The sequence below is a fragment of the Equus przewalskii genome, chromosome 7 (genome assembly GCF_037783145.1).
Source record: "Equus przewalskii isolate Varuska chromosome 7, EquPr2, whole genome shotgun sequence".
Classification (NCBI taxonomy): domain Eukaryota; kingdom Metazoa; phylum Chordata; class Mammalia; order Perissodactyla; family Equidae; genus Equus; species Equus przewalskii.
In genome coordinates, this window is record NC_091837.1 from 20,677,716 (window position 1) to 20,704,103 (window position 26,388).

General features: G+C 60.5%; 2 protein-coding genes across 4 annotated transcripts; one reads left to right on the plus strand and one right to left on the minus strand.

Annotated features, from left to right (window-relative positions):
- Positions 1-19,364, plus strand: DDX54 (DEAD-box helicase 54). The gene is made up of 20 exons (XM_070628820.1): positions 1-214; positions 2,427-2,556; positions 4,006-4,076; positions 4,651-4,839; positions 4,940-4,989; positions 6,343-6,384; positions 6,503-6,598; positions 7,312-7,433; positions 7,527-7,588; positions 7,662-7,793; positions 8,834-9,044; positions 11,133-11,267; positions 13,300-13,530; positions 13,607-13,680; positions 14,109-14,318; positions 15,445-15,593; positions 15,679-15,792; positions 16,425-16,529; positions 16,920-17,032; positions 18,757-19,364. Exons 1-20 carry the CDS (start codon positions 41-43, stop codon positions 18,987-18,989), a joined length of 2,643 nt encoding a protein of 880 aa, XP_070484921.1. The 5' UTR covers positions 1-40; the 3' UTR covers positions 18,990-19,364.
- Positions 19,334-26,374, minus strand: CFAP73 (cilia and flagella associated protein 73). Of its 3 annotated transcripts, XM_070628840.1 has the most exons (8): positions 26,127-26,374; positions 24,512-24,614; positions 23,611-23,715; positions 23,081-23,281; positions 22,332-22,553; positions 21,836-21,994; positions 20,216-20,295; positions 19,334-19,635 (listed from the first exon to the last, which is right to left on the minus strand). In XM_070628840.1, the coding sequence occupies exons 1-7, from the start codon at positions 26,180-26,182 to the stop codon at positions 20,221-20,223; spliced, it is 921 nt and encodes a 306-aa protein (XP_070484941.1). In that variant the 5' UTR covers positions 26,183-26,374; the 3' UTR covers positions 19,334-19,635; positions 20,216-20,220. The 3 variants fall into 3 exon arrangements, with proteins under 3 accessions (XP_070484941.1, XP_070484938.1, XP_070484939.1); XM_070628837.1 differs by lacking the exons at positions 19,334-19,635; positions 20,216-20,295 and adding an exon at positions 20,645-21,255 and having other exon boundaries at positions 26,127-26,321; XM_070628838.1 differs by lacking the exons at positions 19,334-19,635; positions 20,216-20,295 and adding an exon at positions 20,838-21,252 and having other exon boundaries at positions 26,127-26,321.
- Between the last annotated feature and the right edge of the window lie 14 nt (positions 26,375-26,388).

Consider the following 26,388-nt stretch of genomic DNA (forward strand, 5'->3'; position numbering starts at 1 on the left):
CCGCAGGCCCCGCCCCTCCCAGAGCCTGCGCCCGGCCCGCATGGCGGCCGGCACGCACCCGGCGGCCGGCCCTCGGTCCCGCGCGGCCATGGCCCAGCGGCGGAAGAAGAAGGGGCTCCGCAAGCGCCGGGGCGCGGCCCCCCAGGCCCGCAGCAGCGACTCGGAGGACGGCGAGTTTGAGATCCAGGCGGAGGATGACGCGCGGGCCCAGAAGGTGGGAGCGCGGGGCCGGGGCGCGCGCTGGAGCCCGAGCCGCCTCCGCGCAGCGCCCCGCGGCCTCAGGTCCCCGCTGGGAAGCGAGCGCGGCCCAGGGCGGGAGAGGGGCGGCCGGGCTCGGGGTCAGGCCCGCCGGCCCGAGCACGTGTCTCGGGGCCCGTGGCGGCCGGGGCCGGCGGCCGAGCCTGCGCTTCCCGGGCGGGGCCTGGCCCTTCCTGCCGGCTGCGCTCGCGCGCTGCTCATTGGCCGCCTCCGGCCAGGGGGCGGGCCCGAGTGTCCGCTCGTCCAATGAAAAGTGCGGGCGCTGCAGAGCGGACTTGGAGAGTTTGGGGGGTTCTTGGGAGGTTGAATGAAGGGGAGACCAGACCCGGTGGCTTGAGACAGTGATGCCCCCAAACCTCTGGGGAAGTGATCATACGTAAATTAAACTCGGATTTGTCGACCGCCTCCTACGCGCCAGGCTCCGCGCTGAGAGCTTTACAGGGCTTGTCTTTAATCCTCGCGCCCGCCCTGTGCGCGCAGTCCTGTCGTCCCCCTTTTCTAGAGGAGGAAACAGGCCTGGAGGGGTACCGGGACTTGACCAGACCTCACGGCTTGTGAGGGGGGCAGCCAGGATTCAAACCCCGGGCTGTCTGGTCCCAGGGCCTGTGCTGTTTCCATTGCTGAGTGCCAACTGTATGCAAATGACGCAAAGGGCGAAAGAGCCGCTGTTGCCCACAGCCCTGCGCCCGGGGGGCCTGGCACAGAGTGGGTGCTCTGTCCACGTGGAGAAATTGCTAAAGGTAATGAACAGCACAGGCAGGCAGAGGCGGTAAGTGCCAAAGGAGCCCACCTATGTGGCTCAGGCCAGGGGCTTTGCCCTGGTGCAGCCCGGTGTTCAGATCTGGCCCAACCTTGTACTGGCTTTGGGACATTGGAGAAGTTGCTTAACCTCCCTGTGCCACATTGGTAGAAGGCAGAAGTTTCCACATGTGTAGAAGGCAGGTGAGTATATGTGCCTCAAAGACTGTTGAAAGGGGTCAGTGACAGTGTTCTTACATTCTACCCACTGAGTAAATATTGCTGGGGGCACCAGTGTGTTCCAGGCCCTGTTTTCATGTGTCTAGAGCAGGGCTCGGCAAACTTTTCCTGTAAAGATGTAAACATTTTAGTCTTTGTGGGGCCACAGAAAGTCACACTATCTTCTGCGTTTGAATTTTTACAGTCTTTAAAATGTGAGAACGATTCTTAGCTCACAGACTGTGCTAGACAGGCTGCAGCTCTGGCCTAGATGGCTATAGTGGGCCATAGAGGTCACAATGGAAAGAACATAGACTCTGAAGCCAGGGCTCAAATCCCTGATCCCCCACTTACAGGCTGTGTGACTTGGGGCAAGTCACTGCACCTCTCTGTGCCTCAGTTTCCTTCTCTGTAAAATGGACTAAATAATAGTAGCTACTTCACAGGGTTGTTGTGAGCATTCAGTGGGTTAATTTATATGAATGCTCAGAGCAGCACCTGGCTGACAGTAAGTACCGTGTACGTTTTAGGTGTTATTATGAATTAGTTCTCTGTAACTGTCATTTAGAGAGGAGGTGGCAGCCTGAGAAGCCTCTCCAGAGGGGGTGTCTGGGTTGGATTGAGCTGTGCTGGGACAAGTGGGTCCTGGATGGGCAGCAAGGAGGCCAGCATGAGAGAGACGGGAGCTGGGGAAGGGTGATGGGTCAGAGGTGGGGGTGGGGGGCAGGGCAGCTTGGAAGAGTCTGGTCTCACACATCGCTGATGTTTCGATTGGCTTCTGGAGTTCTTCATTTCAAGAGCTGTGAGTGACAGGCCGGGATGGTGGTGGTGGTGGTCACACTGCCAGCTCTGTGCTGGGCACCGTTCTGAGCTTTACGCTAACGCCCCGTGAGGCGTGTGCTCCTGTCCCCACCACGTTCCAGACGTGGAAGCACAGGCTCAGGGAGCTCGGTCCGCTGCCTGAGGTCTCGCAGCTGGAAAGTGACTGAGTCGGGGTTGGAAGGCAGGCAGCCTCTCTGCGGAGCCTGCTCCCAGACCCTCTGGCCGGGGCCGGCCCAGCCGAAGGAGAGCCCTTTAGCAGAGGAGTCATGTGACCTAGCAGGACAGTCATTGGCTTGAATCAGGGGGGAGAGCAGCAACAGAACAGCCCCCTGTCTGCCCCCAGGGGTCTGATTGTGCCTGGAGTGACGCTGTCTCTTCCTCCCTCCCAGCTAGGACCCGGCAGACCCCTGCCCACCTTCCCCACATCAGAATGCACCTCCGACGTGGAGCCGGACACGCGGGAGATGGTGCGAGCCCAGAATAAGAAGAAGAAGAAGTCGGGAGGTTTCCAGTCCATGGGTAGGTGCACCAGGCGGCCAGGGACTGGGGGAGTGGCCGCAGGGACCCATCATGCCCTCTGCGCCCTGGGGCTGTCTGCTCTGGGCCTGGCACTGTGGTAGGTGTAAGGTAGACTGAGGCAGCGGAGAGTCTCCACACCTATCAGGGCTTTCTCGTGGGGAACGGCCTGACACCGTGAGAGGGCAGTTAGATCCTCCAGCGATGCTGGTGCCAGGCCAGGCAGAGCCGTTCCGGGACTCGCTGCACGACAGAGTGGCCTTTGGAGCAGAGGGAAAGGGGGAAGAGCTGGGTGGTGTTGGGACACCTGGCCAGGTGGAGATAAAGCTGAACTCGCTTGCTCTTTACAAATCAGTAGCATCCGAAGGAAAGATTTAAATATCAAGATGAATATTTTTATAATCTTAGGAAGGAAAAGAAGGCTGTCTTCAATATGACCTGAGCACCATTTAACTCGACTTTTTTTCAGTTAGACACATATCCCGAAAACACACGGTAAACTAGAGTAAACACTGTGCCTTTGCAACCTCTAGGACAGACAAAGGGTTAATGTCCTTAATATACAAAGAGTTTTACAAATCAATAAGAAAAAGATACCCTGATAGAGAATGGGGTGAAGAAAATGAATACTCAACCCACAAAAGGAATCTAGACAACCAATTAATATATTAAAAACCTGCTAAATTTCATCAATATCAAAGGAAAAACAAATAAGAACATTGACACGTGCCTGTCTTTTGCCCTTCTGAATCACAAAGGTGAAGGATTGACCAACAAGCAGCTGAGACGGTGTGTTTTCTTGTCCCCAGGCCTCCCACCGTCCTCACTTCTCCACAAGCCCAAGTCATATTCGGTCTCCAAAGGCCCCTCCCCCTTATTCACCACAGCCTCATCTCTCAACACCCATGCCGGCCCCCGTCACGTGCCCTTGTCACATAACACCCTTTTGTTTTGTTTTAATTATGGAAAATCTCAAACGCATAAAGTACACAGGGCAGCGAGGCTCCACGTCGCCATCATGAGCTCCGGCAGTTTTACCGTTGCTCTCGTTTTAGCCCTGCCCCCCACACACACTTGTCCCCATCATCCTGGAGGATTCTGAAGTGAATCCCAGACATCTCCTCCCGGATCCCTAAATGCTTCCCACGTACCTTGCAGGCCCTTACGCGTGCCTGGAGCAAACGCACGGTCCCCCAGTCCCCTCCGAGGCCCTGTCAGCGTTCAGACCCCACGTGTCTGCTGGCGTCAGAGTGTGTTCAGACCAGAATCCGTGAGGGTTCATACCCCCCAGTCGCCAGATTTGTCTCTGAAGTCTCAGTCTACCAGTTTTGCTTGGTCTCTTTTCCTTTTTTCTTGCTATTTACTCGTCAATGAGCGGTCGTGGTCCTGTGTAGTTTTCTGTGTGCGGTGCGATGGCCCCCGGGCCCCCGGCCACTCCCGTGTCTTTCGCAGGCCTGAGCTACCCGGTGTTCAGAGGCGTCATGAAGAAGGGCTACAAGGTGCCGACCCCCATCCAGAGGAAGGTATGGGGCAGGCGGGCTCTGGGGGTCAGGAGGAGGGGGAGGGACTTGACCGCCCTCCCGACAGCCACCCCTCGTCCCAGCCGTCACGTCGATCGCTGGAGCCCCACACAGCTTGCCCGTCCCACAGGCAGAGAAAGTTGGGCCCAGCTGAAGCGAACCTCGACCCTGGGCCTCTTTGCCGTTTGGCCTCCCTGAGGCTGCCCACTGCTGAACCCCCGCCCAGCCAACTCACAGGCACCCCGTTATCGCCCAGCTGTGAGTGTTGTCCTCAGACGTTTAGCCAAGAGGGAGAGGTTTCTCTGGGGTCTCAAGGAGGAGGACTGGACAGGGAGGCAGAGTCTGGCTTAACCTGAAGGATGTTCCAAGAGTGGAAAGAGTTGGGGGTAGTGAGCTGCTCGTCCCTAGAGTTGTGCAACAAGCTTTGGCAAGAATGAGATCAGGGCTGGGCAGCAGTCCCCTTCCTATTCCCTGAAATGCCCTGGTTCGCCCAGTCCCCAGGGACCTCCCACTCTGGGTCTCGTGGAGCTTGAGTGCAGGAGCTGACCCCGCCGCTCCCCCACTGGTTTCCCTCCAGACCATCCCTGTGATCCTGGATGGCAAGGACGTGGTGGCCATGGCCCGGACGGGCAGTGGCAAGACGGCCTGCTTTCTCATCCCCATGTTCGAGCGGCTCAAGACACACAGTGCCCAGACCGGGGCCCGCGCCCTCGTCCTCTCGCCCACCCGAGAGCTGGCTCTGCAGACCATGAAGTTCACCAAGGAGGTGCGTGGGCCGGGGCCGCCGGGCTGAGCCGGGAGCAGTCGGGAGGCCGAGGGGCTGAGTCGTCTCCCCTCACCATGTCTCCGTCTCTCTCTCTCCACAGCTGGGCAAGTTCACGGGCCTCAAGACTGCCCTGATCCTGGGCGGAGACAAGTAAGAGCCCCTCAGCCTGCACCGTGGTCCCTGCTACATGCACGTGCCCTGTGCCTCCAGGGTACCAGACGGACTGAGTCTGTGTTGCTTATCACTAGCAGCACCTGAGCCAGCCCCGGTGGCCTAGTGGTTAAGTTTGGCACACTCCACTTTGGCAGCCCAGGGGCGCAGAACCATGCCACTGGATGGTCAGTAGCCAAGCTGTGACAGCGGCTCATGCAGAAGAACTGGAAGGACTTACAGCTATGCAAGACTACGTACTGGGGTCTTGAAGGGGGAAACAAGGAGGAAGATTGACACAGATGTTAGCTTAGGGCAGCTCTTCCCCTGCAAAAACAAAAGACAGCAACTTCTCTGCACGTTCCAAAAATACTAACGAGGGTGACACACGGTACAAAGCGGAAAGAAACTCCCCCCCAGGCACTGCAGCTCAGAGAAAGCTTCTGAGGCTCCAGACAGAGCCGGCCATGCACAGGGTCACCTAAATGCGTAGCTTAGTCGTGTGCGTTTTAACATGCCTCACTGTGGGTTGGTTAAAAGTGGGAGGTACAAAAACCAAGGAGTGTTTGTAATAGCTCAGATTTGCAGGTGGATTTTTGCTGGTGGGCCTGTTCCATCCTCGCCCAGTGGCAGCAGCACACCTGCGTCACAGATGGGCAAAGTGAGGAAGAGATGGGCCCAGAGCCATGCAGTGATTTCATAGTGGAGCTGAGATTAGAACGCCGTCTCCTGCTGCGCCCCACCCCCGTCCCACAGTTTCCCTCACGGGGCAGCCCCTTCCTTGTTCCTCTCTGATGCCACTGTCCCCGGTTGCTCTTACTTCTGAGGGTTTTGCTTTTCAGCCTGTGCTCTGTTGCCTACGTTATAATTTAGCTCTATAGCTCGTGACTGTCAGAAATGCCTCTCTGGGCTAGGCCTGGCCCAGAATTCTGGCTCCTACAGGTGTCCCAAGGGTGTTTCAGAGGAGGACTAGTTAGGGATGTGTGCTCAGAAGGTTTAAGAATGAGGACAGAGATCCGGGACGCCTGGGTTCGTGTGGAGCTGGCAGTTCCAGGGCTTGTTGCTGGGTGGGGCTGTGGGTCAAGGGCAGCTTTGTTGCTCTCTGGAGAGGGGGAGTGAGGAGGGTTCTGGGAGTGAGCCCGTCTCTTCGGGACCTCTTTGTTGTCTAAGTCCTTTTGTGTGTTTGAACTTGCGTCTTGTCAGGGCAATGCCTTTGCCTAGTATCTCAGCAGTAGCCTTTCCCCAGCTCCAAGACGAGGGTCGGGGGTGGCACTCGCCTGGGCGTTTGGTTATGGGAAGGGAGAGAGACTAAGGAGACCTGTCTATCCAGCTGACAGCCCCCTTTCTCCCTAGAATGGAAGACCAATTTGCGGCCCTGCATGAAAATCCTGACATGTGAGTGTGCGGGTTAGGGGTGATGCTCTGAGTCCCTGCTTGGACGGCTGAGGAGTGAGAGGAGGGCTCTGCTGGGGGCCCCGGCCTTGCGTGAGCCAGCCTGCACACCCCCTTCCAGAATCATTGCTACCCCAGGACGCCTGGTGCATGTGGCCGTGGAGATGAACCTGAAGCTGCAGAGTGTGGAGTACGTGGTGTTCGACGAGGCCGACAGGTGAGCGGCAGGGACGCCCGTGCCTTTGTGTCGAGGTGGCCCCGAGGCCACGACAGCAGAGGCAGGTGAGCCTGGCCAGGAGGGGCCTGCATGGCCGAGATCAAAACTTCCCCCAAACGTGGGCCACTCACCACAGGCAGCGCCAGTCTCTGGGGCTCCCCAGCCCCACAGTTTTATTTCGTATTACTTTTAGGAGTATTGAAAAGAATAATAAAACACCAAACACGATTTTAAAGAGAGAGAAGGTAGCACAGAGCTGAGCACAGACTGGAGCTCGACGGGGTGGGATCAGATCCCAGCTCTGTGAACGCAGGCAGATCCCCGAGGGTCTGTGGGCCTTGGTGGCCTCGACTACAGACGGGGGTAAAATGGCCCATGCCTCATGGGGTGCTGTGAGCACTGGGGCCGCTGACGTTCGTAAAGCACGGAGAACCGGCCTGGCGCAGAGTGAGGGCTGCTGTCGTCTATTTCAACGTGAATTTGCGAGAAATGTAACTGAGAACAGACACAGGATCTCGAGCTCGTCGCTGCTCAGGAGCGGCCGTTAAACAGGAACGTGAGCGAGTTAAGAAACAGTGAGGCAGACACCAGTCCACGTGGCCGGCAGGGTGGCGGGGGCAAGGATGACTGAGCTTTGGAGCCCTCTGGAATGGGAGCCCCTCTCCTGACCCCGTCCTGCCTTCCGCTCTTTGCCCTCTGCCCTCTGCCCTCAGGCTCTTTGAGATGGGGTTTGCAGAGCAGCTGCAGGAAATCATCGGCCGCCTCCCTGGGGGCCACCAGACAGTTCTGTTCTCCGCCACGCTGCCCAAGCTGCTGGTGGAGTTCGCCCGGGCCGGTGAGTGACCCTGGGCTGGGGCTGGGACTCAGATCGGGGCCTGGGGAACTGGGGGGTGGCTCGGTTCTCAGTGACTCCCTGCGCCCACCGCAGGCCTCACGGAGCCCGTGCTCATCCGGCTCGATGTGGACGCCAAGCTCAACGAGCAGCTCAAGGTGAGGCTCTGCCCGGGCCCTTCCCCAGTGGCGCTTGGGGGCCCTGGAGCCAACCGCACCCCTCTCCCTGCAGACCTCCTTCTTGCTGGTGCGCGAGGACGCCAAGGCCGCTGTGCTGCTGCACCTGCTGCGCACCGCAGTGCGGCCCCAGGACCAGACGGTGGTGTTTGTGGCCACGAAGCACCACGCCGAGTACCTCAGCGAGGTGAGCAGCCACCAGCGGGTGGGAAAAGCAGGACCGTCCCTCCTGGGGACGCTCGTCGCCTCCACCTGGCGTGGGCTGCAGTTCCGCGTGTGGGCACCAGGGGGCAGCGCCAGCGCGGGACATGGGCGCAACCAGGGCCCCGTCCTTGTTTATTCCTTTAAACTTTTCATTATAAAAAGTTTCAAACACTCAATTTGTGTCTAAAGTCAGAAATAGCATAACGAGCTCCCAGAATGCAGCCGTCAGCTCACAGCCAGTCGTGATGCATCTACGATTCCCCCGTCCAGGTTACCGGAAGTTCTGTCCCTGCCGCCTGCCCTCTTTCCCTGGATGTCCTCGGAGTGGCCTGATGAGCTTTTCCACATGGCTCTACCCGTGACCTTCGGGGGAGCCCGGGCCCAAGGCTGCGGGCCCCTTCCAGCCGGGGCCGCCCCTGGTCAGCCACACCTGGGGCTGTTATCTGAGGACGCAGTTCACTGGGTTTCACTCACTTGACACACAGTTAACCGTGCTTCCTCCGTGCAGCTGCTGGGCTCACTGACGAATGAAACCAAGGTGGTTTAATTTTTAAAGAGCAGTTAACGCTTTCACGGTGCTGCCTACGTGCTGGGCCCTGTCCTCAGCACCGTAGAAGTGTTAACGCATTTAATCCTCATAATGGAGCACAAAGAATGAGCCATCATTCTCCGCATTCTACAGGTGAAGACAGTGAAGGCACAGAGAGCTTAGGTCATTTGCTCAAGGTCACACAGCTGGTTAGTGACACTGGGTCCTGTGGTGACACTTAGAACCTCCCTAAGGAGACTTCTGTCCATGTCATCTTCTTTGATACTCAGCCCTGCGGAGAGGTGACAGGTGATAAATAACCCATTTGTACTGATGAAGATTCCGAACTGGGGTCACCCAGCAGAGCTGGGATTCAAACCACGACCCCATGGTCTGACCACTGTGTCATGGCAGCGGCTGCCGTGGCCGGCCTCCTCTCCTCTCTCCTGCAAGTCCCCGCCTCACCTCTCCCCTCCTGTCCTCACTCCGAGCAGCTGCTGACGACCCAGCGGGTGAGCTGTGCCCACATCTACTCCGCCCTGGACCAGACAGCCCGCAAGATCAACCTGGCCAAGTTCACGCACGGCAAGTGCTCTGCCCTCATCGTGACCGACCTGGCGGCCCGGGGCCTGGACATCCCGCTGCTGGACAACGTCATCAACTACAGCTTCCCCGCCAAGGGCAAGCTCTTCCTGCACCGCGTGGGTGAGGAGCCGGGGCTGGACGGGCCTGGCAGGGGCGCGGGCCCTGGTGGGAGGTGAGGGCACGGCCCCGACTCCTGCCGCTGCAGGGGCAGAAGCGAGGCCCACGGAAGGGACCGGAAAATCAGCATCCTGGGGGGCACAGCCAGGCATGGTTCCAGCGGGCGGCCCCACGGCTCTAAGGGGGCGCTTCTCCCGCCTTCTGTCCTGGGCTTCTCTCTCTCCTGTCGTGCTGCTTGATAACCCGGCCCCTCAGCCCCCTCCGCCCTCCTCCCCTGAGGCTGTCTTTTTAGCTCCCCCCCTGGGACCTTCGCACCCTTCAACCACCCCCGACCCCTCGACACTCACAGGGTAGGAAGTCGGAAACAGGAGCAAAGCACCTGGAAGGCAGTGAGTCCGCAGCCCTCACTGGTGCCACGGTGGCACCCGACCCTCCCCAGCGCCCCGCGCAGGCCCAGCCTTTTACTGTGGCCACTCTGTCTTCACACCAGCCCTGTGTAGTGGGTACCAAGAGCGTCAGCTCCATTTTACAGATGAGGAAACCGAGGCCAGGGAGGGTAATGGCTGGCCAGGCGGCATAGAGTGGGGTGGCTGGGGGTGGACCCCAGATGATCTCCTCTCAAAGCCGACCTCACCCCGTCCCTCGTCTCTGTGAGGACAAGGCTGCCCTTTTGGTGTGTCCTTTGTCACTGCTGCCTTCTTCTTTCAAATTGTAGTAAAATGTAGGTAACGTACAATTACCGTTCTAACCACGTTTGGGTGTAAGTTCGGTGGCATGATGTACATTCACCTCCTTGGGCAGCCATCACCACCATCCACCTCCAGGACTGGTTCATCGTCCCAAACGGAAACTCTGTCCTCACTAAACACTAGCTCCCGCTTCCCCACCCCCCAGCCCCTGCACCCACCGTTCTACTTTGTTTGCCGTATTTTATCTCATGAGCATGCGTACCGCGTTTATAACTACACGTACGTTAAATGTGTGTGAGAGGGGAACCCGGTGAACAGTCCCTTTAGTTGTTCCGTGCATGATTGAGTGAGTTGAATGAGTCAGTTCGGGCCACCCGTGCTGGCCCGGGAGAAGGGGTTCACCTTTAGTCGGGGTGCGTGGGAGGCCTCCTTCAGGGTCTCCAGCCGCGCCTCTGGGAGCTTGTCTCCATCTTGGTTGCTGCCAGCTCTGTCCTGGTTCCCACTGCTCTGCGCATTCCTTCAGGGGTCCCCAGAACCCCCAAAGGGGATTTCTCGTGCGCTCTGTGATCAACAGCATAAATCAGAGGACCCCAAGTGAAGCTTCCAGTGTGGTGACGCTTTGTTTTCGTAAGATGCAGAAAGAATCCAAAAGGTGACGTGACACGTAGATTCAGTCAGCACAAAATTACAGTCACGCTGGACACTCTTTCCTGGAGCCTCTTTCTTGTCTCAGCGCCTGTTTTTCATTCCTCATTAAATGCCATTCTGTGACCGGCCAGCAGTTGCATCTCTGAAGAGCCAGAGAGTAAATATTTTAGGCTTTGAGGCCATGCACTCTCTTCCTAATTTTTGCCGTTGTACCGTGAAAGCAGTGTTGGACAATATGTAAATGAAGGACCACGGTTGTGTGCCAATAAAACTTTATTTACACAAACAGGCAGGGGGCCGGGTTTGGCCACTGGCCACAGTTTGCTGGCCCCTTCCCTCAGCTGTATAATTCCCACCATGTGGTCATCAGCTGGTTAATTCAAGCAGTACTCTGTCCTCAAGTCTTTAAGTGTTTCCAGCTTGGGGCTGTTCCAGGCAGAACTGCGAGGACATCCTTGTGGGGAATATTTGCATCCTTGGTGATCTCTTTGGGGGAGTCCCCCGACGTGGGGATGCTGAAGACTTTTGGTATTGATGGGGAGCAGTGCCTCATCTCTACTTCTGCCCACTTCCCTGAGCACTGTTGGCTCCCGCACTCCTGTGCAGGTAGCCCTGGTGGCCGTCGCTGTCCCTTCCCCTCTCGTAGGTGCGGACAGCAGCTCAGTGAGGTGCGGCCTTGGCCCGGGCCACTGGGACTTGTGTTGGGCTGTGGGGTCCTTTGCTTTTACTCCAGCTCAACCTCCTCCTCCCGCAGGCCGCGTGGCCCGGGCTGGCCGAAGTGGTACGGCCTACTCCTTGGTGGCCCCGGACGAGGTCCCCTACCTGCTGGACCTTCACCTGTTCCTGGGCCGCACCCTCACCCTCGCCTGCCCCCACGAGGAGCCCTCAGGTGAGTGGAGGCTGGGGCAGTGCGGGGGTCTCTGAGGAGTTCGTGGTCTGGGTGGCATAGGGAGGAGGTGGGGCTGGATTTGGCCCCAGGAGAAGGTCCCTGTATTTTAAACTCAGGATTTCACATAAACATCCAGATTTCTGGTGTCTGGTGGAAAACTGTCAGATCTGGCCGTGCTGAGTCTGCCCTGTCCTGGGGTCACCAATAAGGCAGCACCAAGCGGTGGGTCCCGGCTCACTGCAGCCCCCACCTGGCTGCTCCTCATCTGTGCAGCCCATCAGGCACTGCAGGCGTCTCTTTGAGACCCCACATTGACCGAGTTTTCGGGGATCCCAGGGTAGGGAGAGAGACTGAGGCTCGCTGGGCCATGCTCACAGGGTGCTCCTTTGTCCTCCCTGGGTTGGGACTATGCGGGCAGGCAGCAACAACTGTGACGGCCTCCATCTGTGGCCCACTACGCGCCCATTGTCTGTACGTCCATCTGTGACTTAGGCAGGGCTGCTCTGCAGATGGGCCAGGCCACTCATCCCAGGCTCTTGGTCACGGGGTCGGGAGGTGGGAGCTGAGATTCAGGTCCAGCCAGAGCCCCAAGCCAGATTGCTGAAGTGAGGCTGCCCCAGCTGGTGGCTAAGGGGAGCGGGCCGGCCCAGCCGCCTGACCCCCAGGTCCCCCCACCCCAGGCCAGGCTGCGGCTCCCTGGTGCTGTCCCTGCCCAGACACCTGGGGCTGGAGGCAGCCAGAAGCAGGCTGCATGGAAGAGCCTGGGGTTGGGGCGAGGGCACGAGAAGGAGGCGAGTGGGGAGGAGGGAGCGTGGGGTCACTGGCGGTGGGGCCCAGTGAGACAGGGCTCCTGGTGGGGCCGCCTGGAAGAGGGGCTTAAGGGAGCGTGCTCGAAGGGCTTCCCTGGGGCCAGGCAGGGAGGTGGGCGAGCAAGGAGGTGTGGGCCCGTCTGTGTGGCCGGTGCTGTCCTGGGCACAGGGGCGGGGTGGCAGGTGGGAAGCCAGGTGTAACGGTGCCTGGAGGCACCACCCAGCCCCGCACGCATTCACTGCGCACCTGCTGGCTGCCGCGCCAAGAGCTCTGCAGCCGAGCTGCTGGGCCACAGGCAGACCTCCCAGGCGGGGCTGTGCCCTGGGTTGGAGGGGCTGAGGGGGGAGCCCCACACAGCGCCCACAGAGGCCGCCGGGGAGCAGCGTGTTTTAGCTGGAGACTGTCCTGTGCTTGTCTAAGCTGATGGGTTGGCAGGTGGGCTCTGGACGCGGGCGGCGCTGAGTTTGGGCCCTCCCCTCGCTGTGCGCCCCTGGGCCAGTCCCTCAGCCCCTCGTCTCCAGGACAGGCTTGGCGGCGCCTTCCTTGCAGGGTTGTGAAATGTCAGTGATTGAAGGGGGGCGATGGCTGCACAGAAGTTCTTTCTGTTTTCCTTGTGCTCTCATGGGCCTTCCAAAATGAAAAGTTAAGACATAGCAAACAAAGGAGAAGAACAGGCCCAGGGCTGGGCGCGAGGAGGTCTCAGTGGTTGGCGCCGCCTGCTGTTCCTGTGGCTGTTGCTTAGTACTGGCATTAGTGTCACCGTTATCATTATTTGGTCTGACTGGGTTGAACCCTCTGACCCGACACATTGCGCAGCCCCGGGAGGTCACTGGATGTCTTGGGAGCCGCAACCTTCTCTTCTGTGCTGTGGGGTCAGTGGTCCCAGGAGAGCTGGACAGTGCGTGTCTGGGCCCTGCCGGTCATGTGATCCAGGTGGCTCCTCCGCCCTCTCCCCTGCTGCAGAATTAGCCGTAGACAGCACAAAAATGCACAGACAGGCTGTGCTCCCATGAAACTCTGTTTACGAAAGCAGCCCGCGGGCGGTAATGTCTGACCCCGCTCTGACGCACGCAGGCGCTGCTGTAGAGCTGCTCCGTCGGGATGGTTTCCTTTGTGGGGATCGTTTCATGATTCAAGGGCCAGAGTGGGGCCGGGGGAGGTGGGGCGGGGGGCAGCTGGGCCAGGCCGAAGGCCTCTGACCGGGCTCTGGGTCGGGTGGCAGGTGCGGTCGGTGGGGATGGCGTGCTTGGCCGGGTGCCACAGAGCGTGGTGGACGACGAAGACTGCAGCCTGCGGAACACCCTGGAGGCGTCGCTGGAGCTGCGGGGCCTGGGCCGCGTGGCCGACAACGCCCAGCAGCAGTACGTGCGCTCACGGCCGGCGCCCTCGCCGGAGTCGATCAAGAGGGCCAAGGAGCTGGACCTCGCGGGGCTGGGCCTGCACCCCCTCTTCAGTGAGTCCCTGGGGGGGGGCGGGGGGGCCGGGCTGTGCAGGACCAACCCCTGGCCTCACGCCTCCCTCCCCACCAGGCTCGCGCTTCGAAGAGAAGGAGCTGCAGCGGCTGAGGCTGGTGGACAGCATCAAGAGCTACCGCGCACGGGCGGTGAGTGAGGGCCGGGTAATGGGCAGTCCCTGGCCTGGGGTCACATGGTGGCCACCATGGTGCCAAGACTCAGATCCAGCTCATCACCCCAGCCGGCCCCAGCGGGGGTCTTCATCTTAGCTTGCACTTCCTGATCTTTAGCTCTGGTTATTCCACGTCTCTAGAGATGCCCTTGTCCTGAACCATCCCTGCTGGGCCCTGGAGGTCCCCCATGTGGCTACCATTTCCCTCCATTTATGGGGAAAAAAAGAAAAAAGATGAAGATTGGCAACAGATGTTAGCTCAGGGCCAATCTTCCTCACCAAAAAAAAAAAAGAGAGAAAAGAAAGGACCTGGGGAGGAATGCCATAGAGAGTGCATCAAGCTGGCGAGGGTGGAGCTGGGTAGGAGGAGGCTAGTGGTGAAGGACTGGGGTGTCCCCTCCACAGACCATCTTTGAGATCAACGCCTCTAGCCGGGACCTGAGCAGCCAGGTGATGCGTGCCAAGCGGCAGAAGGACCGCAAGGCCATCGCCCGCTTCCAGCAGGGGCGGCAGGAGCGGCGGGAAAGTCTGGCCGGCGCAGCCTCAAGCTGCCCGCCACCACAGGGCGAGCCACCTAAGGAGGAGGAGGAGGCGGAGGCAGGAGAGAGCGTGGAGGTACAGGCCCCGCCCCGACCCTGGAGTCTGGGCCTGGGGTGGGGGTGCAGCGGGGTGCGTTGAGTCCCAGCAGGCCACGGCGCTGTCCCGAGGGCTCGGAGCAGTCACTGGGGTGGGTGTGGTGACTCTAGTCCCCTCGGACGCTTGTGGGAATCAGTGCCTTAGCCTCCGTCTGCAGAATGGGGTCGTGTCCTCGTCCTCTAGCCCTCGCCTCTGACCATGGCGGCCGTGGGTTTCAGGAATCTGAGTCTTCAGGGTGTGTCCACTGTGTGGGACGTCAAACCCTGGCAGGGTCCTGTCTGTCACCACCATCAGATACATCAGGGGTTCCACAGATGTCAGTCCCCACACTGAGGGCACAGGTGCAAACCAGACAGCCTCTCGCCGGCTCAGGTCGGCTGCTGCCACCACGTGGATTCAGGACATGTGTTGGGAGCACAGTGGACTAGGGCACTGCAGCAAGTGACTGTGGTTCCTGCTCCCGGGCCCGCTGGGCAGGTCCAGGGCAGCATGGGAAGGATTCCCAGAGGTGACTGTGTCATTGTCATCGTCGCCACCATCAGTCTCAGCCTGAGGTCGGGTCACACGGAAAGGGGCAGAGCAGGGACTGTTGGTGGCAGTGAGGGCACAACCCAGGCAGCGTCAGGCACTGGTCCTTTGTGTTGGAAGACAGGGCTAGGGGACCACAGGGGCATCCCGTTCAGCTGGAGGGTGGGGTCCCGGGCCTGCTTGTCCACCAGTATGTCCCTCTTACATTTAATGTGGACAGAAGGTTCAGTAGCCAGAAAATATGGGTGAAAACCCCTGGACTAGGTCATGTTGTATAGAGCAAGGAGAGGGGCAGGGCCCTGCCTTAGTCACACAGCCTTGGAGACCAAGCTGGGACTGGAACGGGGGTCTCATCTTGGTCAGGACCCCAGCCCCTCCCCACCGGCCTGCCTCTGCTGGTGCTTGAGGCAGGGACTGTGCTGCTTGTGCAGACGAGGAGACGGAGGGTCTAAGTGGCACCAGCAAGCTTTTAAAGCCCCAGAAGCCCCTGGCCCTCAACTCCAGCTGGACGGGTGGGTAGGGCGGCCAGGTGGGCTCCCCAGGGGCTGCAGGTGTGACACTGGCCTTGGTCTGCCAGGATGTCTTCACAGAGGTCGTGGGCCGGAAGCGGCAGCAGTCGGCTGCTGACCCTGCCCGAGGGGCCAAGAGGCGGAGGGAGGAGGCCCGGCAGCGGGACCAGGCATTCTACGTCCCCTACCGGCCCAAGGACTTTGACAGCGAGCGGGGGTGAGTGGCCGGCGGGTCCTGGGGTGGGCAGGCGGGGCCTGAGGGCCCCTACAACCCCGAGCTGTCTCCCCACCTCTCTCTGCAGCCTGAGTGTCAGTGGCGACCGGGGGGCCTTTGAGCAGCAGGCGGCCAGCGCTGTCCTGGACCTGATGGGGGACGAAGCCCAGAACCTGACCAGGGGCCGGCAGCAGCTCAAGTGGTGAGTGAGCGAGTGCACGTGGCCCTTCCGTGCCACCTTTCCGCCACCAGGGCCCACACAACAGGCACGTGACCCCTGCCTGTCCTGACTCCCGTTTGACCCCCTAGAGCAGGAAATAAGTCACCCCCGGCCCTCATTTGATCCCGCGCAGCATGATTATGATGTGTGATCACACAGCAGGGACTGTGACTCCGTCTGATCTGTCCCCATGCAATACACACACAGCAGGGACAATGACCCTCCCTCCTGTCCTCTTGATTTGATCACGGACGACAGGGATCTTGACCCCTTCTGTCCTTGTTGCTGGTCTTTCTAGACAGAGCTCATACCCCATTCTGCCCATTTGGACTCTGGGTCACAGAACCAGGAGGTGGCAGAGTGGAGACTGGGAACTCTCCAGGGGCCCCCCAGTTCCCAATGCCCCCATACAGCCTTTGAGACCTGGGCTGCCAGGAAAGAAGGAGCAGTGAATGGGCCTTTATTGAGCCCCTGCTGCATGCCAGACGAGCACGCTGCTCTCCTTGAATGTCCAACAACCCAAGAAGAGGGTCAGGGGAAACAGGCCCTGAGGGGAGCGGGCCACCCCAGGCCACCTCCCTTCACAGCAGCCCTCCCAACTCCCTCTCCCACAGGGACCGGAAGAAGAAGCGGTTTGTGGGACAGTCGGGACAAGAGGACAAGAAGAAGATCAAGACTGAGAGTGGCCGCTACATCAGCAGCTCCTACAAGCGGGACCTGTATCCGGAGTGGCGGGGCCAGGGGGCGGGGCCGAGCACTTTCTACCCCTCCCCCTGCCTCCTAGAGGTGGGGACGAGTGGGCGGGGCTGAGCACGTTTCTACCCCTCCCCCTGCCTCCTATAGGTGGGGACGAGGGAGTGGGCGGGGCTTAGCACTTTCTACCCCTCCCCCTGCCTCCTATAGGTGGGGGCGAGAGAGGGGGCGGGGCCGGGCGCTTTCTGCCCTCCCCCATCTCCTGCAGGTGGGGGCGGGAAGGGGGCCGGAGCACCTTCTCCGTCCACCCACTAGAGGTGGAACCTGTATCTGCTGAGTGGGGGCCCGCTCCCAGCCCACGGGTGTCAAGGCCGCGTCGTGATGCCGCATGCAGCCTCCTTAACGCGGCTTCTCAGCTACCAGAAGTGGAAACAGAAACAGAAAATAGATGATCGTGACTCGGAGGAGGAAGGGGCGCCCGACCGGCAGGGCCCAGAGCGAAGAGGTGGGAAGCGGGGCCGAGGCCAAGGTAGGATCACCCGCAAAACGCAGCTTGGCAAGTGGTCCTCTTTGATCTGACGTGGGTCCCTCAGCCAGTGACAGACTAAGGCGGGATTTGAACCTGTTCAAATGGCAGAGACTCCCTGAAGTGGGACGCTCACGACCTCTGACATGCTCTGAAGGGAGGGGACTGGAGTTTGCCCTCCACACACACACACAGGTGACCCTGCTGTTGGAGAGTCTCCCACTTGCTGTGTGGGGACAGGCTCTGAGCTGGACACTAGCCACACATGACCTGGGAGTGGGAAGACAAGCTGAAGTGTCTCATGAGGCCAGTGCCTGGCCCTGGGTCACCCAGCTGCCTGCCAACCCCCACCAGGGGCCTCCCCTGGGGAGAGGGAAGCTTGGGACCGTGTCTAGGGCTCTCTTGGGGGCCCTTAGCTCCTGCTTGTCTCCCCCAACCCTGCAGGGCTAGTCCCTGCCTCTTCCGTGGCCCTGTGCATCTGCGTCCCTCGGCCTGGGGCCCGTTCTGTCGCGCTCCTGGGGCTCCTCTCCACCTCATTCGGGCCTCCTCGTGCCCTCGCTGTGTTCTCCTCTCCATCTCCGGCCATTTCTCCCGCTCTGACTGGAGTGCCTGGCTCTCCCTCTCTAGCTGTCTCTTTCTGCCTGTGATTTCCTCCGACGCTCCCTCCCTCTGCCATTCCCTGGGTCTCTGTCCCTCCGGGCCTCTGTCTCTCTCTCCATCTCTGCGTCCCTGACCCTCTCTCAGCCTGTTCTCTCTTTCTCTCTCTCTCCCTCTCCCTCTGCCTCTCATTGTCTCTGTTCCTCTCTCCACACACACACAATCTCCCGGTCTCTCTCACTGTTTGTCTCTCTCCCCATCATGTCTGTCTCTGTGGATGCGCCCCGCCTCCCCCCTCCCTCCTCAGCTCCTATTTTTCACTGGGGTGGAGCAGGCTGCTGCTGTGGACGAGCTGGGCCTGGGGCGGGGGGAAGGGCGGCCTGTGGGCTGCGGGAAAAGCAGCTGTTCTCCCCTGTGCTTTGTCCGCACTGGAGGTGACGGGTCCCTGTCAGGTGCCCAGCCCCAGTGGAGACATCTGGGCCCGCCTTAATGACCATCTGCCTGGAAGCCCCGAAAAGGGCACTCGTGTGGGCAGGGAGGAGCTGGGCGGGGAGAGGGAGCACGGGAGAGGGGGAGGGCGCAGGGCTTAGTGGGGAGCCAGGCAGGCGGGGGTAAGTGCCCTCTCAGACCCAGGAGAGCAGGCTGGGGCCGGGCCGCTGACCTCTGCCGCTTTGCTGTGTGACCTTGGATAAGTCCCTTTCCCTCGCTGGCCTCTCTGATTTCTCTCCTGCTGAGGGAAGGTTAACAAACCTCTGTTGAATGCTTTATAATCCTAGCGGTTACGCTGGGCCTTGTTCTGAGCACCATACACATATTAACTCATTTACGCCTCTTTAGGACACAGAAGGTGGGTGCTGTTATTTATAATTCACCTAAGGGGAAACTGAGGCACAGAGAAGTTAAGTGATTTGCCCCAGGTCCAAGAGGTCGCAGCTGGGATTTGAACCCCAGCAGGCCTGGCTTGTGGTTCCACGTGTTCCCCACTACAGTAGACGACATAAGCTTTATTGAACACCTACTGTGTGCCAGACGCCGGGGCCACGGCAGTGAGCACAGACGGCAGGGGGTGGGGGCGCAGTCTGGAGATTCCAGGAGGAGAGACTGAGCTCCCTGAACCCTTGTCCCGGCAGGTCCACCCCGGCCCCGCCCTGCCAGTGCCCCCGCGGGCCGCGTGCGCTCCGAGCTCAAGAGCAAGCAGCAGATCCTGAAGCAGCGGCGCCGAGCCCAGAAGCTGCGCTTCCTGCAGCGCGGGGGCCTCAAGCAGCTCTCCGCCCGCAACCGGCGCCGCGTCTGGGAACTGCAGCAGGCCGCCTTCGGCCGGGGCGCCCCCTCCAAGAAGGGCAAGATGCGGAAGAGGATGTGAGGAGGGTGACCCAGCCCCACAGCTCCTCGCTTGGCCCAAGTGCGGACATCAGCACCTGGTCGTGGGCAGCACTGTGTGCCGGCCCTATCCCGGGCACCGGGGGAGCTGCCTGCAGCAGCCGTCCTTGGAAAGGAGTGCTGGACGGCCACAGAGGGACAGCAGCTGCCTCTGCCCAAGACAGAGACATCTGAGCAGGGTGTTGAAGGGTGCATAGGAGTTCGCCAGCAAGGCCAGGCAGGCCAAGACCTGAGTGGGCAGGTCAGCTGCTGCTGCTCTCATGTGTTCTGAGTTCAGAGGTCATGGCCACACGGGTCTGAACCCCGAGTGCCTGAGGCCCAGTGATGTATTTTTAATGTGATAAACCTTTATTGAGCACTTCTGGTGGACCCACAGTGCAGTCTCCTCACGGAGTCGGAAGGGACAGACGCAGGTACTAAACCCCAGCTAGCGTGGCAGAGGAGCTGACAGCGTGCAGGCGGGTCCCATGTGACTCCCCCTGGAGTCCCCGAGCCGGGTGCTGCTGCTGTCTCCACTCTGCAGATGGAGAGGGTGAGGCTCCGAGGCCAAGTCCATTGCCCGAGGTGGGAGAGCCCCAAAGCTGAGCAGTCCCCCTTCCTGCCAGGACAGGTGCAGCTGGGAGCCGACCCTGAGAGGGAGACGTCGGGTCCTGGGTCAGAGGGCACAGCTGCTCCCCTCCGGCTGTGCAGGGTTAAGGCTGCCCCACCACACACCCGAGGGCAGAACCTGCCCCAGGCCCTCGTGGGGGTCCTGGAAGGTCAAGGGCGGCCTCCAGCAGCTGGATCTCAGGCCAGGCATCACCCAGCACCTGTCTATAAGGGAGGAGCTTTGGGGAGCAGGTGCCCCACGGATGGGATTCTGCCATGTGACCCTCTTGCTGGTCCTATTTATTTACTTACCAAACATATCTAAAGTTTACCGTGCGTCAGACCCCGTTCCAGGCACTTGACAAACATCCACTTGTTTACTGCCCCTACCACCCTTGGGGGAGGACCTGGTCCCGAGCCACATGGTGGATGCGGGGCTGGCGCCCCTTCATAGCCCACGTTTATGGAGCACTTGCTGTGTGCCCCTCGTGTCTGCCCCACAGCAGTCTGAGCTGGCACGGCCCTCCCATCTCAGGGGCGAGCCTGGCAGCCCGCACCCCGTGGGAAATGTGGTACCTCTCCAGGGCCGGGTCCTCATTGGGCCCCTCCCTCACTGCTCACCTGGGTCATTGGGAGGCTGTGGGCTGGGCCTGACACAGGCTGGCCAGCACAGAGGACAGGTCCAGAATGAACAGCTTCACCTGGGGGTCCCCGACACGGCCGAGTCACATCCAGCCCCTGAGTCTGTCCAGCCCCCACCTCCCAACACCTGGGAGGCTGCAAGGCTGGGGTGGGGGCTGGAGACCCTATTAGAGGACAGTAATGACGGTGGTCCCTGGGCAGCGGACCCGGCCTGAACTGCTCCAGGATCTAAAGCCACAGTCCGGGCCTCCAGGCTTTTCATTAGCAGACGCTGTCACAGTTTTCTAGCTGCCTGTCACTGTTATGATGAAGTCAGCATTCTCACTTACATCGAGTTTTTTCCCTTTGAATTGGATCAGTCATATTCAGTGGTATACGATCTCTGATCTTCATGGCGAGGCCCCCTTATTTTGTTTTAATTAACTTATTTATTGATAGGAACATAACAAATGCCCATGGATCCCCTGCCTAGAGCTAGAATCGATGATGAACTGTCCCTGGGCTCTCCCTTCACGTTTGTCACTGAAAGAAACACCTGAGAAGGAAACTCTGTCTCCACCAAAAACGGAAAAAATTAGTTACCCCTGTCACGAGTAGGGCTAACTGGAAAAATAGTAACAACACAGTGAAAACGGGGCATGTGACGGCATTCCGGCCGGCTGCCGTGGCCTCCGGGGGTCAGTCCCAGGTGGGAACTAGGGTGTGGTGCCCGCGTGGGCCTCTCCTTGGTGGGGTCAGAGGGCTGGCTGAACAGGGACTGGCCTTTGCCTGTTACTTCGTGCCGAGCCTCTGTCCCTCCCAGTGGCCTCCTGTGCCAGGCCAGCCCTGGCGAACTGGTTACACCAATCACCCGGCTCAGCATGAGGCACAGAGGGGGCTGCGGGGACTCCGGGCCTGGCGTTTGGGTGGCATCCTGGACATCGGGCCCGGGACAGGAGTGGGATGGGGACAGGGGCAAGCTGGGGCGCCTCCCTTTGTGTTTGCTCCCCTTCTCGGAGGGGCCATGCTTTGGGCACCTGCTGGAAACATAACAGAAATGTCCCAAGTCAGGACCCCTCCCTCCACTGTGAACCCAGGTCACGTGTTCTACACCCTGCAAAGCTGGATGAATAGAAAACCGCGTGCCCTTGGTCCCCAGTGACATTGGCGGCACCTTGTGCAGAAAGACAGACCACTGCTCCACCCCACCCTCACCCTCCTTGGGGAAGCCGAGGCCTGTCCCTGCAGGAGCCAGAGGCTCAGGGTTTGATTAAAGTGAGTCTCAACCCCCTGGTTTCTCATCAGTGTCACTAGTTAGTGCTGTTTGATCCTGGAAGAAGGGAAGGACTTGGCATAAAGGTCTGCGTGTGTCAGTATGCACCATGGCCCTCTTGCACACGTCGGAGGGCTGAGCCTCCGAGAGGGTACCACTCCCTCCTGGCCGCAGAGCAGATGACCGTCAGGGCCAAGGCCAACCCAGGACTGCCAGGTGGGAGGTGAGCCAGGAGCACGGGCTCTGAGCACAGGGCTCACGCTTAACCCAGAGAAGCGGGGATTTCAGGCACCGAGATGTTTCCGAAGGTTTGGGGGCTGGAGGTGACATAGGGACAAGGCCCTCACCTGCTCCAGCTGCCCCTCTGTGTCCTCGATGTTCAGGGCGGCCGGCTGCCTCTGATGCTGGCACACCAGCTGGAACAGGTTGAGCGCTGACATCCTAGTGCGTCCCAGGAGCAGGGTCTTCTCAGCTGCCGTGTTCTGGATCTGAACCCACTTGGATTCCTGCGGAACAGCCCGCCCCCTTCCCGGTGAAGGTGCGAGCTGGCCGGCAGAGGGCTGATGGCCCTGGCCTCATTCCCGTCCACTTCCGCCAGTCGGATGCCCAAGGGCGCTCTCAGGGAAAGGCGTCCGGGAGCCGGTTTTCAGGTTCCGTAGGACAGGCCTCCTGGGCCCTGAAGTGCTTTCTGACGCCTGGAATCTCCCCATTAGTGCAGCTGCCCTCTGGGCTAAGTATTGCCCATCGGCAACCTGGGCACCCGTCCCCGGCGGTGGGAGGCCGGGAGCCAGGCGCCGCCCTCCCTGCCTCCACCCGTGCCTCCCTCGCTCCCGCCGGCCGTACCCAGTGCCGCGTGCGCTCCCGCGCCGCCTCCAGGCGCTCCAGCAGCTGCGCTCGCCGCTGGCCCTGCCGGAGCAGCTCGTCCTGCCCGGCGTCCCGCAGCCGCTGCAGCCGCGCGCGCGCCTCCTCCAGCTCCGCGAGCCGCTGGCGCGCCGTGAGCCTCAGCGCCGCCTGCACGTCGGCCAGGCCGCCGAAGCGCGCCACCAGCTCGGGGACCTCCTGGAACTGGGGTGGGGTCGCGAAGGGGACTCGCCCGGGCCTGCAGCCTCCTGGGCCGCCCACGCCTCTCCAGCGCCCGCTCAGTTAGCCCAACTCTGAAATCTGAGCGTCCCACAGTCCGTGCCCCACAAGCGGGGATTCCTCCCGGCCCTCCCTACCTCCATCATCAAGCCTAGCTAAGCTTCCCTGTCCGCGATTAATATTAATTCATTGTTTTATTCAACTAATATTTATCGAGTGCCCGGATCTCCGTCCCCCGCTTCCTGACTGTGTCCTTGAGCAAGAGATAACTTTCTAAGCCTCAGTTTCCCCATCTGTAAAATGGAGTAGAGAGTATAACAGGACCCACTTCACTGGGCCGTGGGGAGAATTCAAGAACAAAGCGCGACCCTGGCATACAGTTAGCGCTCAACAATTGATGATTCCCGGCGTCCAGTCAGCGTTCCAGTGATGCACGGTTCCAAAGCCGTCCCTGAGGCCGCCCGGCGCTGCACGGTGGCGCTGAGCCCCCACGCCCCCTGCAGAGCGCTCACCTCGGGCAGCTGCTCCAGCACCCGCCCCAGCAGGCGCGCGCAGGGCTCCAGGCGCTCCAGCCGCCGCTGCAGCCGCGCGCGCTCCTCCTGCAGCTCCCGCAGCTGGGTCCGCAGCCGCAGCGCCTCGGCCTCCTGGCGGCCCGCGCGGCGCCGCTCCTCCGCCGCCCTCCGCTGCGCGCGGCCGCGCCGGGCCTCGGACTCCTGCGGCGTGGACGCGGAGAGCGGGCGACGACCCTCAGCACGCGGGAGCCCGCGGAGCTGGCCGTCCGCCCCGCCCGACACGCGCACGCCAGCCAAGGGTAGCAAACAGGTGGCCCGCGGGCCCCATTCCCCCAGAATCTCCGATCTGGATCCCTCACTCCTCCACCACGCTTGTAAAGAACTCGAATGCTCGAGGCAGTGTGTGTGTATTTCCCACGCTCCCTTTCGTGTTAGTAAGCCCGCTTTTTAAATTTCTGTGACGCGGCTGCCCCATAGGATGGTGTTTTTTCCACCCTTGAGACCCGCCTCCCCCAGCAGTGTCCACCCACCTGCAGAAGCTTGTCAAAGCGGACAAAGGCCCCTTTGAGCTCCCGCTCCTTCTGTTCCAGCTGTTCCCAGCGCTGTTTCAGGGCTGCCATGGTGGTCTGGAACGCCTGGGGTGGGGATGGGGGGTGAAGCGTGGGGGTGTGTGTGTGTTTGGGGGTCCGAGTCATCCAACACTGTCAGGTTGACACTTAACCTCGCTCATCCGTTGTCCCTGATCCTGTTTCTGACCCCGCTCAGACCCGCCGCTGGCTCCCAGCACAGTAATGAAGCCCCGGGGCCCTCTTGTAGCCCTTGCACGTTGGCGTCCCTGCCCTTCCTTCAGGCCTCATCTTGCCCTCTCTCCTCTGACACTATCTTCCAGCCACTCGACTACCTGTGTTTAGTCCCTGCCTCCCAGTCTGTGTACATGCTGTTCCCTCTGCTCGTTTCTGCCCCCTCACCCCGTCCCCCTTTGCTGGATAAGTCAACTTGCCCTTCAGCAATCCCTAAGACATCACTTCCTCCAGGAAGCCCTCCTTGACCACCCTCATGTGGAGATAGGGGCTTCCTCTGGTTCCCACAGTCCCTCTCGGTGCTTCCCCCTCACAGCAGTCCCTTGTCTCTGGACACTTGTCTCTGCTTCTCTAGACTCTGAGCGCCACGAGGGCAGGCACCATGGTGAGGCTTCTAGATCCCAGTGCAGTGCCCTTCACACAGCAGGTGCCCAATGCACACTTATTTGCATCAACCACTGATCTCATTTGATCCCATTCGGCAGATGAGGAAACCAAGGCTCAGAGTGGTGAAATGGCACGTCTCAGAACTTATAGCTAATAAGCTAGCTCCACCCCTTCCCATCCCTCTGCTCGCCACCACTTTTTGTCTGAGGTCCCCAAAGTCTCAGAGACAGTAGTGGAGGCTCACCTGCTTCTGGGCCTGCAGGCCCTGGTCTGCCTCCGCCAGCTCTCGCCTCTTCTCCAGGAGATGGAGCACTGGCGGGAGGTGGTCCACATTCTGCTCGGGGGATCTGCCCAGGAGGTGGTGGTGAAGGAGGTGAGAGTCAGGCCCCAGACCCCCCCACTAGTGCCTGAGACGCCCCCGTTAGCCGCCTGCTGGCTGTGGACGTCTTCATTCAGCTGAGCACCTCCTCTGTGCCAGGCGCCATTCCAGGCCCTGGGGGTGTGGCTGTGGGCAAGACGGACAAAACCCCTGCCCTCCGGGAGCCGGCCTTCCGCTGGGGCCGCAGAAAACGAGGCTAACAATAATAATAACTAATGCCAGGACGCGTATGCGCCAAGCTGGAAAATCAAGCAGACCGAGGGAAATCTTTCAGGAGGGAGGTCAAAAAGCCCCTCTGAGGAGGTAACACTGCAGCAGAGACCTGAAGGGGAAGAAGGAGGGAGCCATGTGGCTATCTGCAGGGAACAGATTCTAGGCCGAGGGAACAGCCAACGCCAAGGCCCAGGGGAAGGATCTTGGTGTGGAAGGAGCTGCCCTGTGAGGAGGCCAGTGTGGCTGGAGGAGAGGGGAGGGGAGGGAGAGATGGGAATTGAGATCAGAGCTGCGAGGCTCAGACTGCGGTGGGCTGTGGCGAGGGAGGGCTTGGCCTCGACTCTTGGTGAAGTGGGAGCCATGGGAGGGTTTTGAGCAGAGGAGGGGTCCCTCTGGCTGCTGTGGAAGCTGCAGACCAGGGATGGGGTTACGGGATGATGGAGACAGTGTGGTTCTGATCAGTGGTTGCAGTGACGAGGTGAGGAGGGGGTGGTTCCAGGTTCAATTTGAGAGCAAAGCCGATGGAGCAATGAGGAGAAAGGAGTCAAAGAGGAACGTAGGAGCTGGAAGGATGTTCCTGAAGGAAGGCTGAGTCGGGGGCGGGGGAGATCGGCTCCTTGCTGTGGTTGAATTGAGACTGAGATAGATGTCTGAGAGGCCCCGCAGACCTCCGAGGGGAGGGGTCCATGAGGAGGGGGGATTTGGAGTCAGGCTCCCAGGGCAGAGGGGGCTGGGCACAGCTCCACAAGGTGGGCTGTGTGGGGAGCAGAGGGGCGCACTAACATTCCACGCGCCAAGGCTTTCCCAGCTCTGGTCGCGGGAACCCTCCCATCATACAGATTCTGAGACTGAGGTTGGGACCCTCGGTCACGCTGCTGAACACAGAGCAGGCACGGGACTAGCTGCCTCCACGCTTCCTTTAAAAGGCAGAGTGTGCAGGGAGAGCGGGCAAGAGTCCGCAGAATCATTGCTTCCCGTCTTGGTTCAAACGATTTCAGCGCCGCTGGATGTCAGCTGGGGTGGGGATCAGGATGAGAGTAGGGACCCGGGCTATCGACCCAGCTCTGCCCTCACTAGCCCTGAGACCTTGGGGAAATCGCCATTTCTTTCTGGGCCCCAGTTTCTTCCTCTGGGAAGTGGGGGCAATAATCCCCCACCACAAACTTCCTGAGGAAGTGAGGACACTGGGGGCCAAGGGGGAAGGGCTGGGCCATCCCACCCGCTCCTGCCCTCCTTCCAGCCCTCCCTGCCACTCCGCGCCACTCACGTAGCCAGTTTCTCCTGCAAGGCCAGTCGGAAATACTCCTCCCAGGGCACTGCCATCTCCCGGCAATTGCCCCCAGCTCTCCTTCCTCAGGCCGGAGTTCTGCACTAGCCTCGGAGGCCCAGGGGTCCTGATGCAGGGGGGTGTGGCAGCGTCCTCGGTACTCCTAGAGGCAGCCACCAAGCAGGCCTTGGTTGCCCCAGCAACCAACGACACAACATTCCATTGCCGCCCGAGGCCGGGACTGCACCCTGGGAGGGAGACG

What these genes read in the sequence shown, in the direction of transcription:
- DDX54 (XM_070628820.1), top strand. Translation starts at nt 41, where the DNA reads ATGGCGGCCGGCACGCACCCGGCGGCCGGCCCTCGGTCCCGCGCGGCC. An exon ending in CTGATCCTGGGCGGAGACAA is followed by an intron (nt 4,990 to 6,342) that starts GTAAGAGCCCCT and finishes CTTTCTCCCTAG; the next exon opens with AATGGAAGACCAATTTGCGG. An exon ending in GCTCTTCCTGCACCGCGTGG is followed by an intron (nt 9,045 to 11,132) that starts GTGAGGAGCCGG and finishes CTCCTCCCGCAG; the next exon opens with GCCGCGTGGCCCGGGCTGGC.
- CFAP73 (XM_070628837.1), bottom strand. Translation starts at nt 26,182, where the DNA reads ATGGCAGTGCCCTGGGAGGAGTATTTCCGACTGGCCTTGCAGGAGAAA. An exon ending in TTGCAGGAGAAACTGGCTAC is followed by an intron (nt 24,615 to 26,126) that starts GTGAGTGGCGCG and finishes CCTCCTGGGCAG; the next exon opens with ATCCCCCGAGCAGAATGTGG. An exon ending in TGCTGGAGCAGCTGCCCGAG is followed by an intron (nt 22,554 to 23,080) that starts GTGAGCGCTCTG and finishes ACCCCACCCCAG; the next exon opens with TTCCAGGAGGTCCCCGAGCT.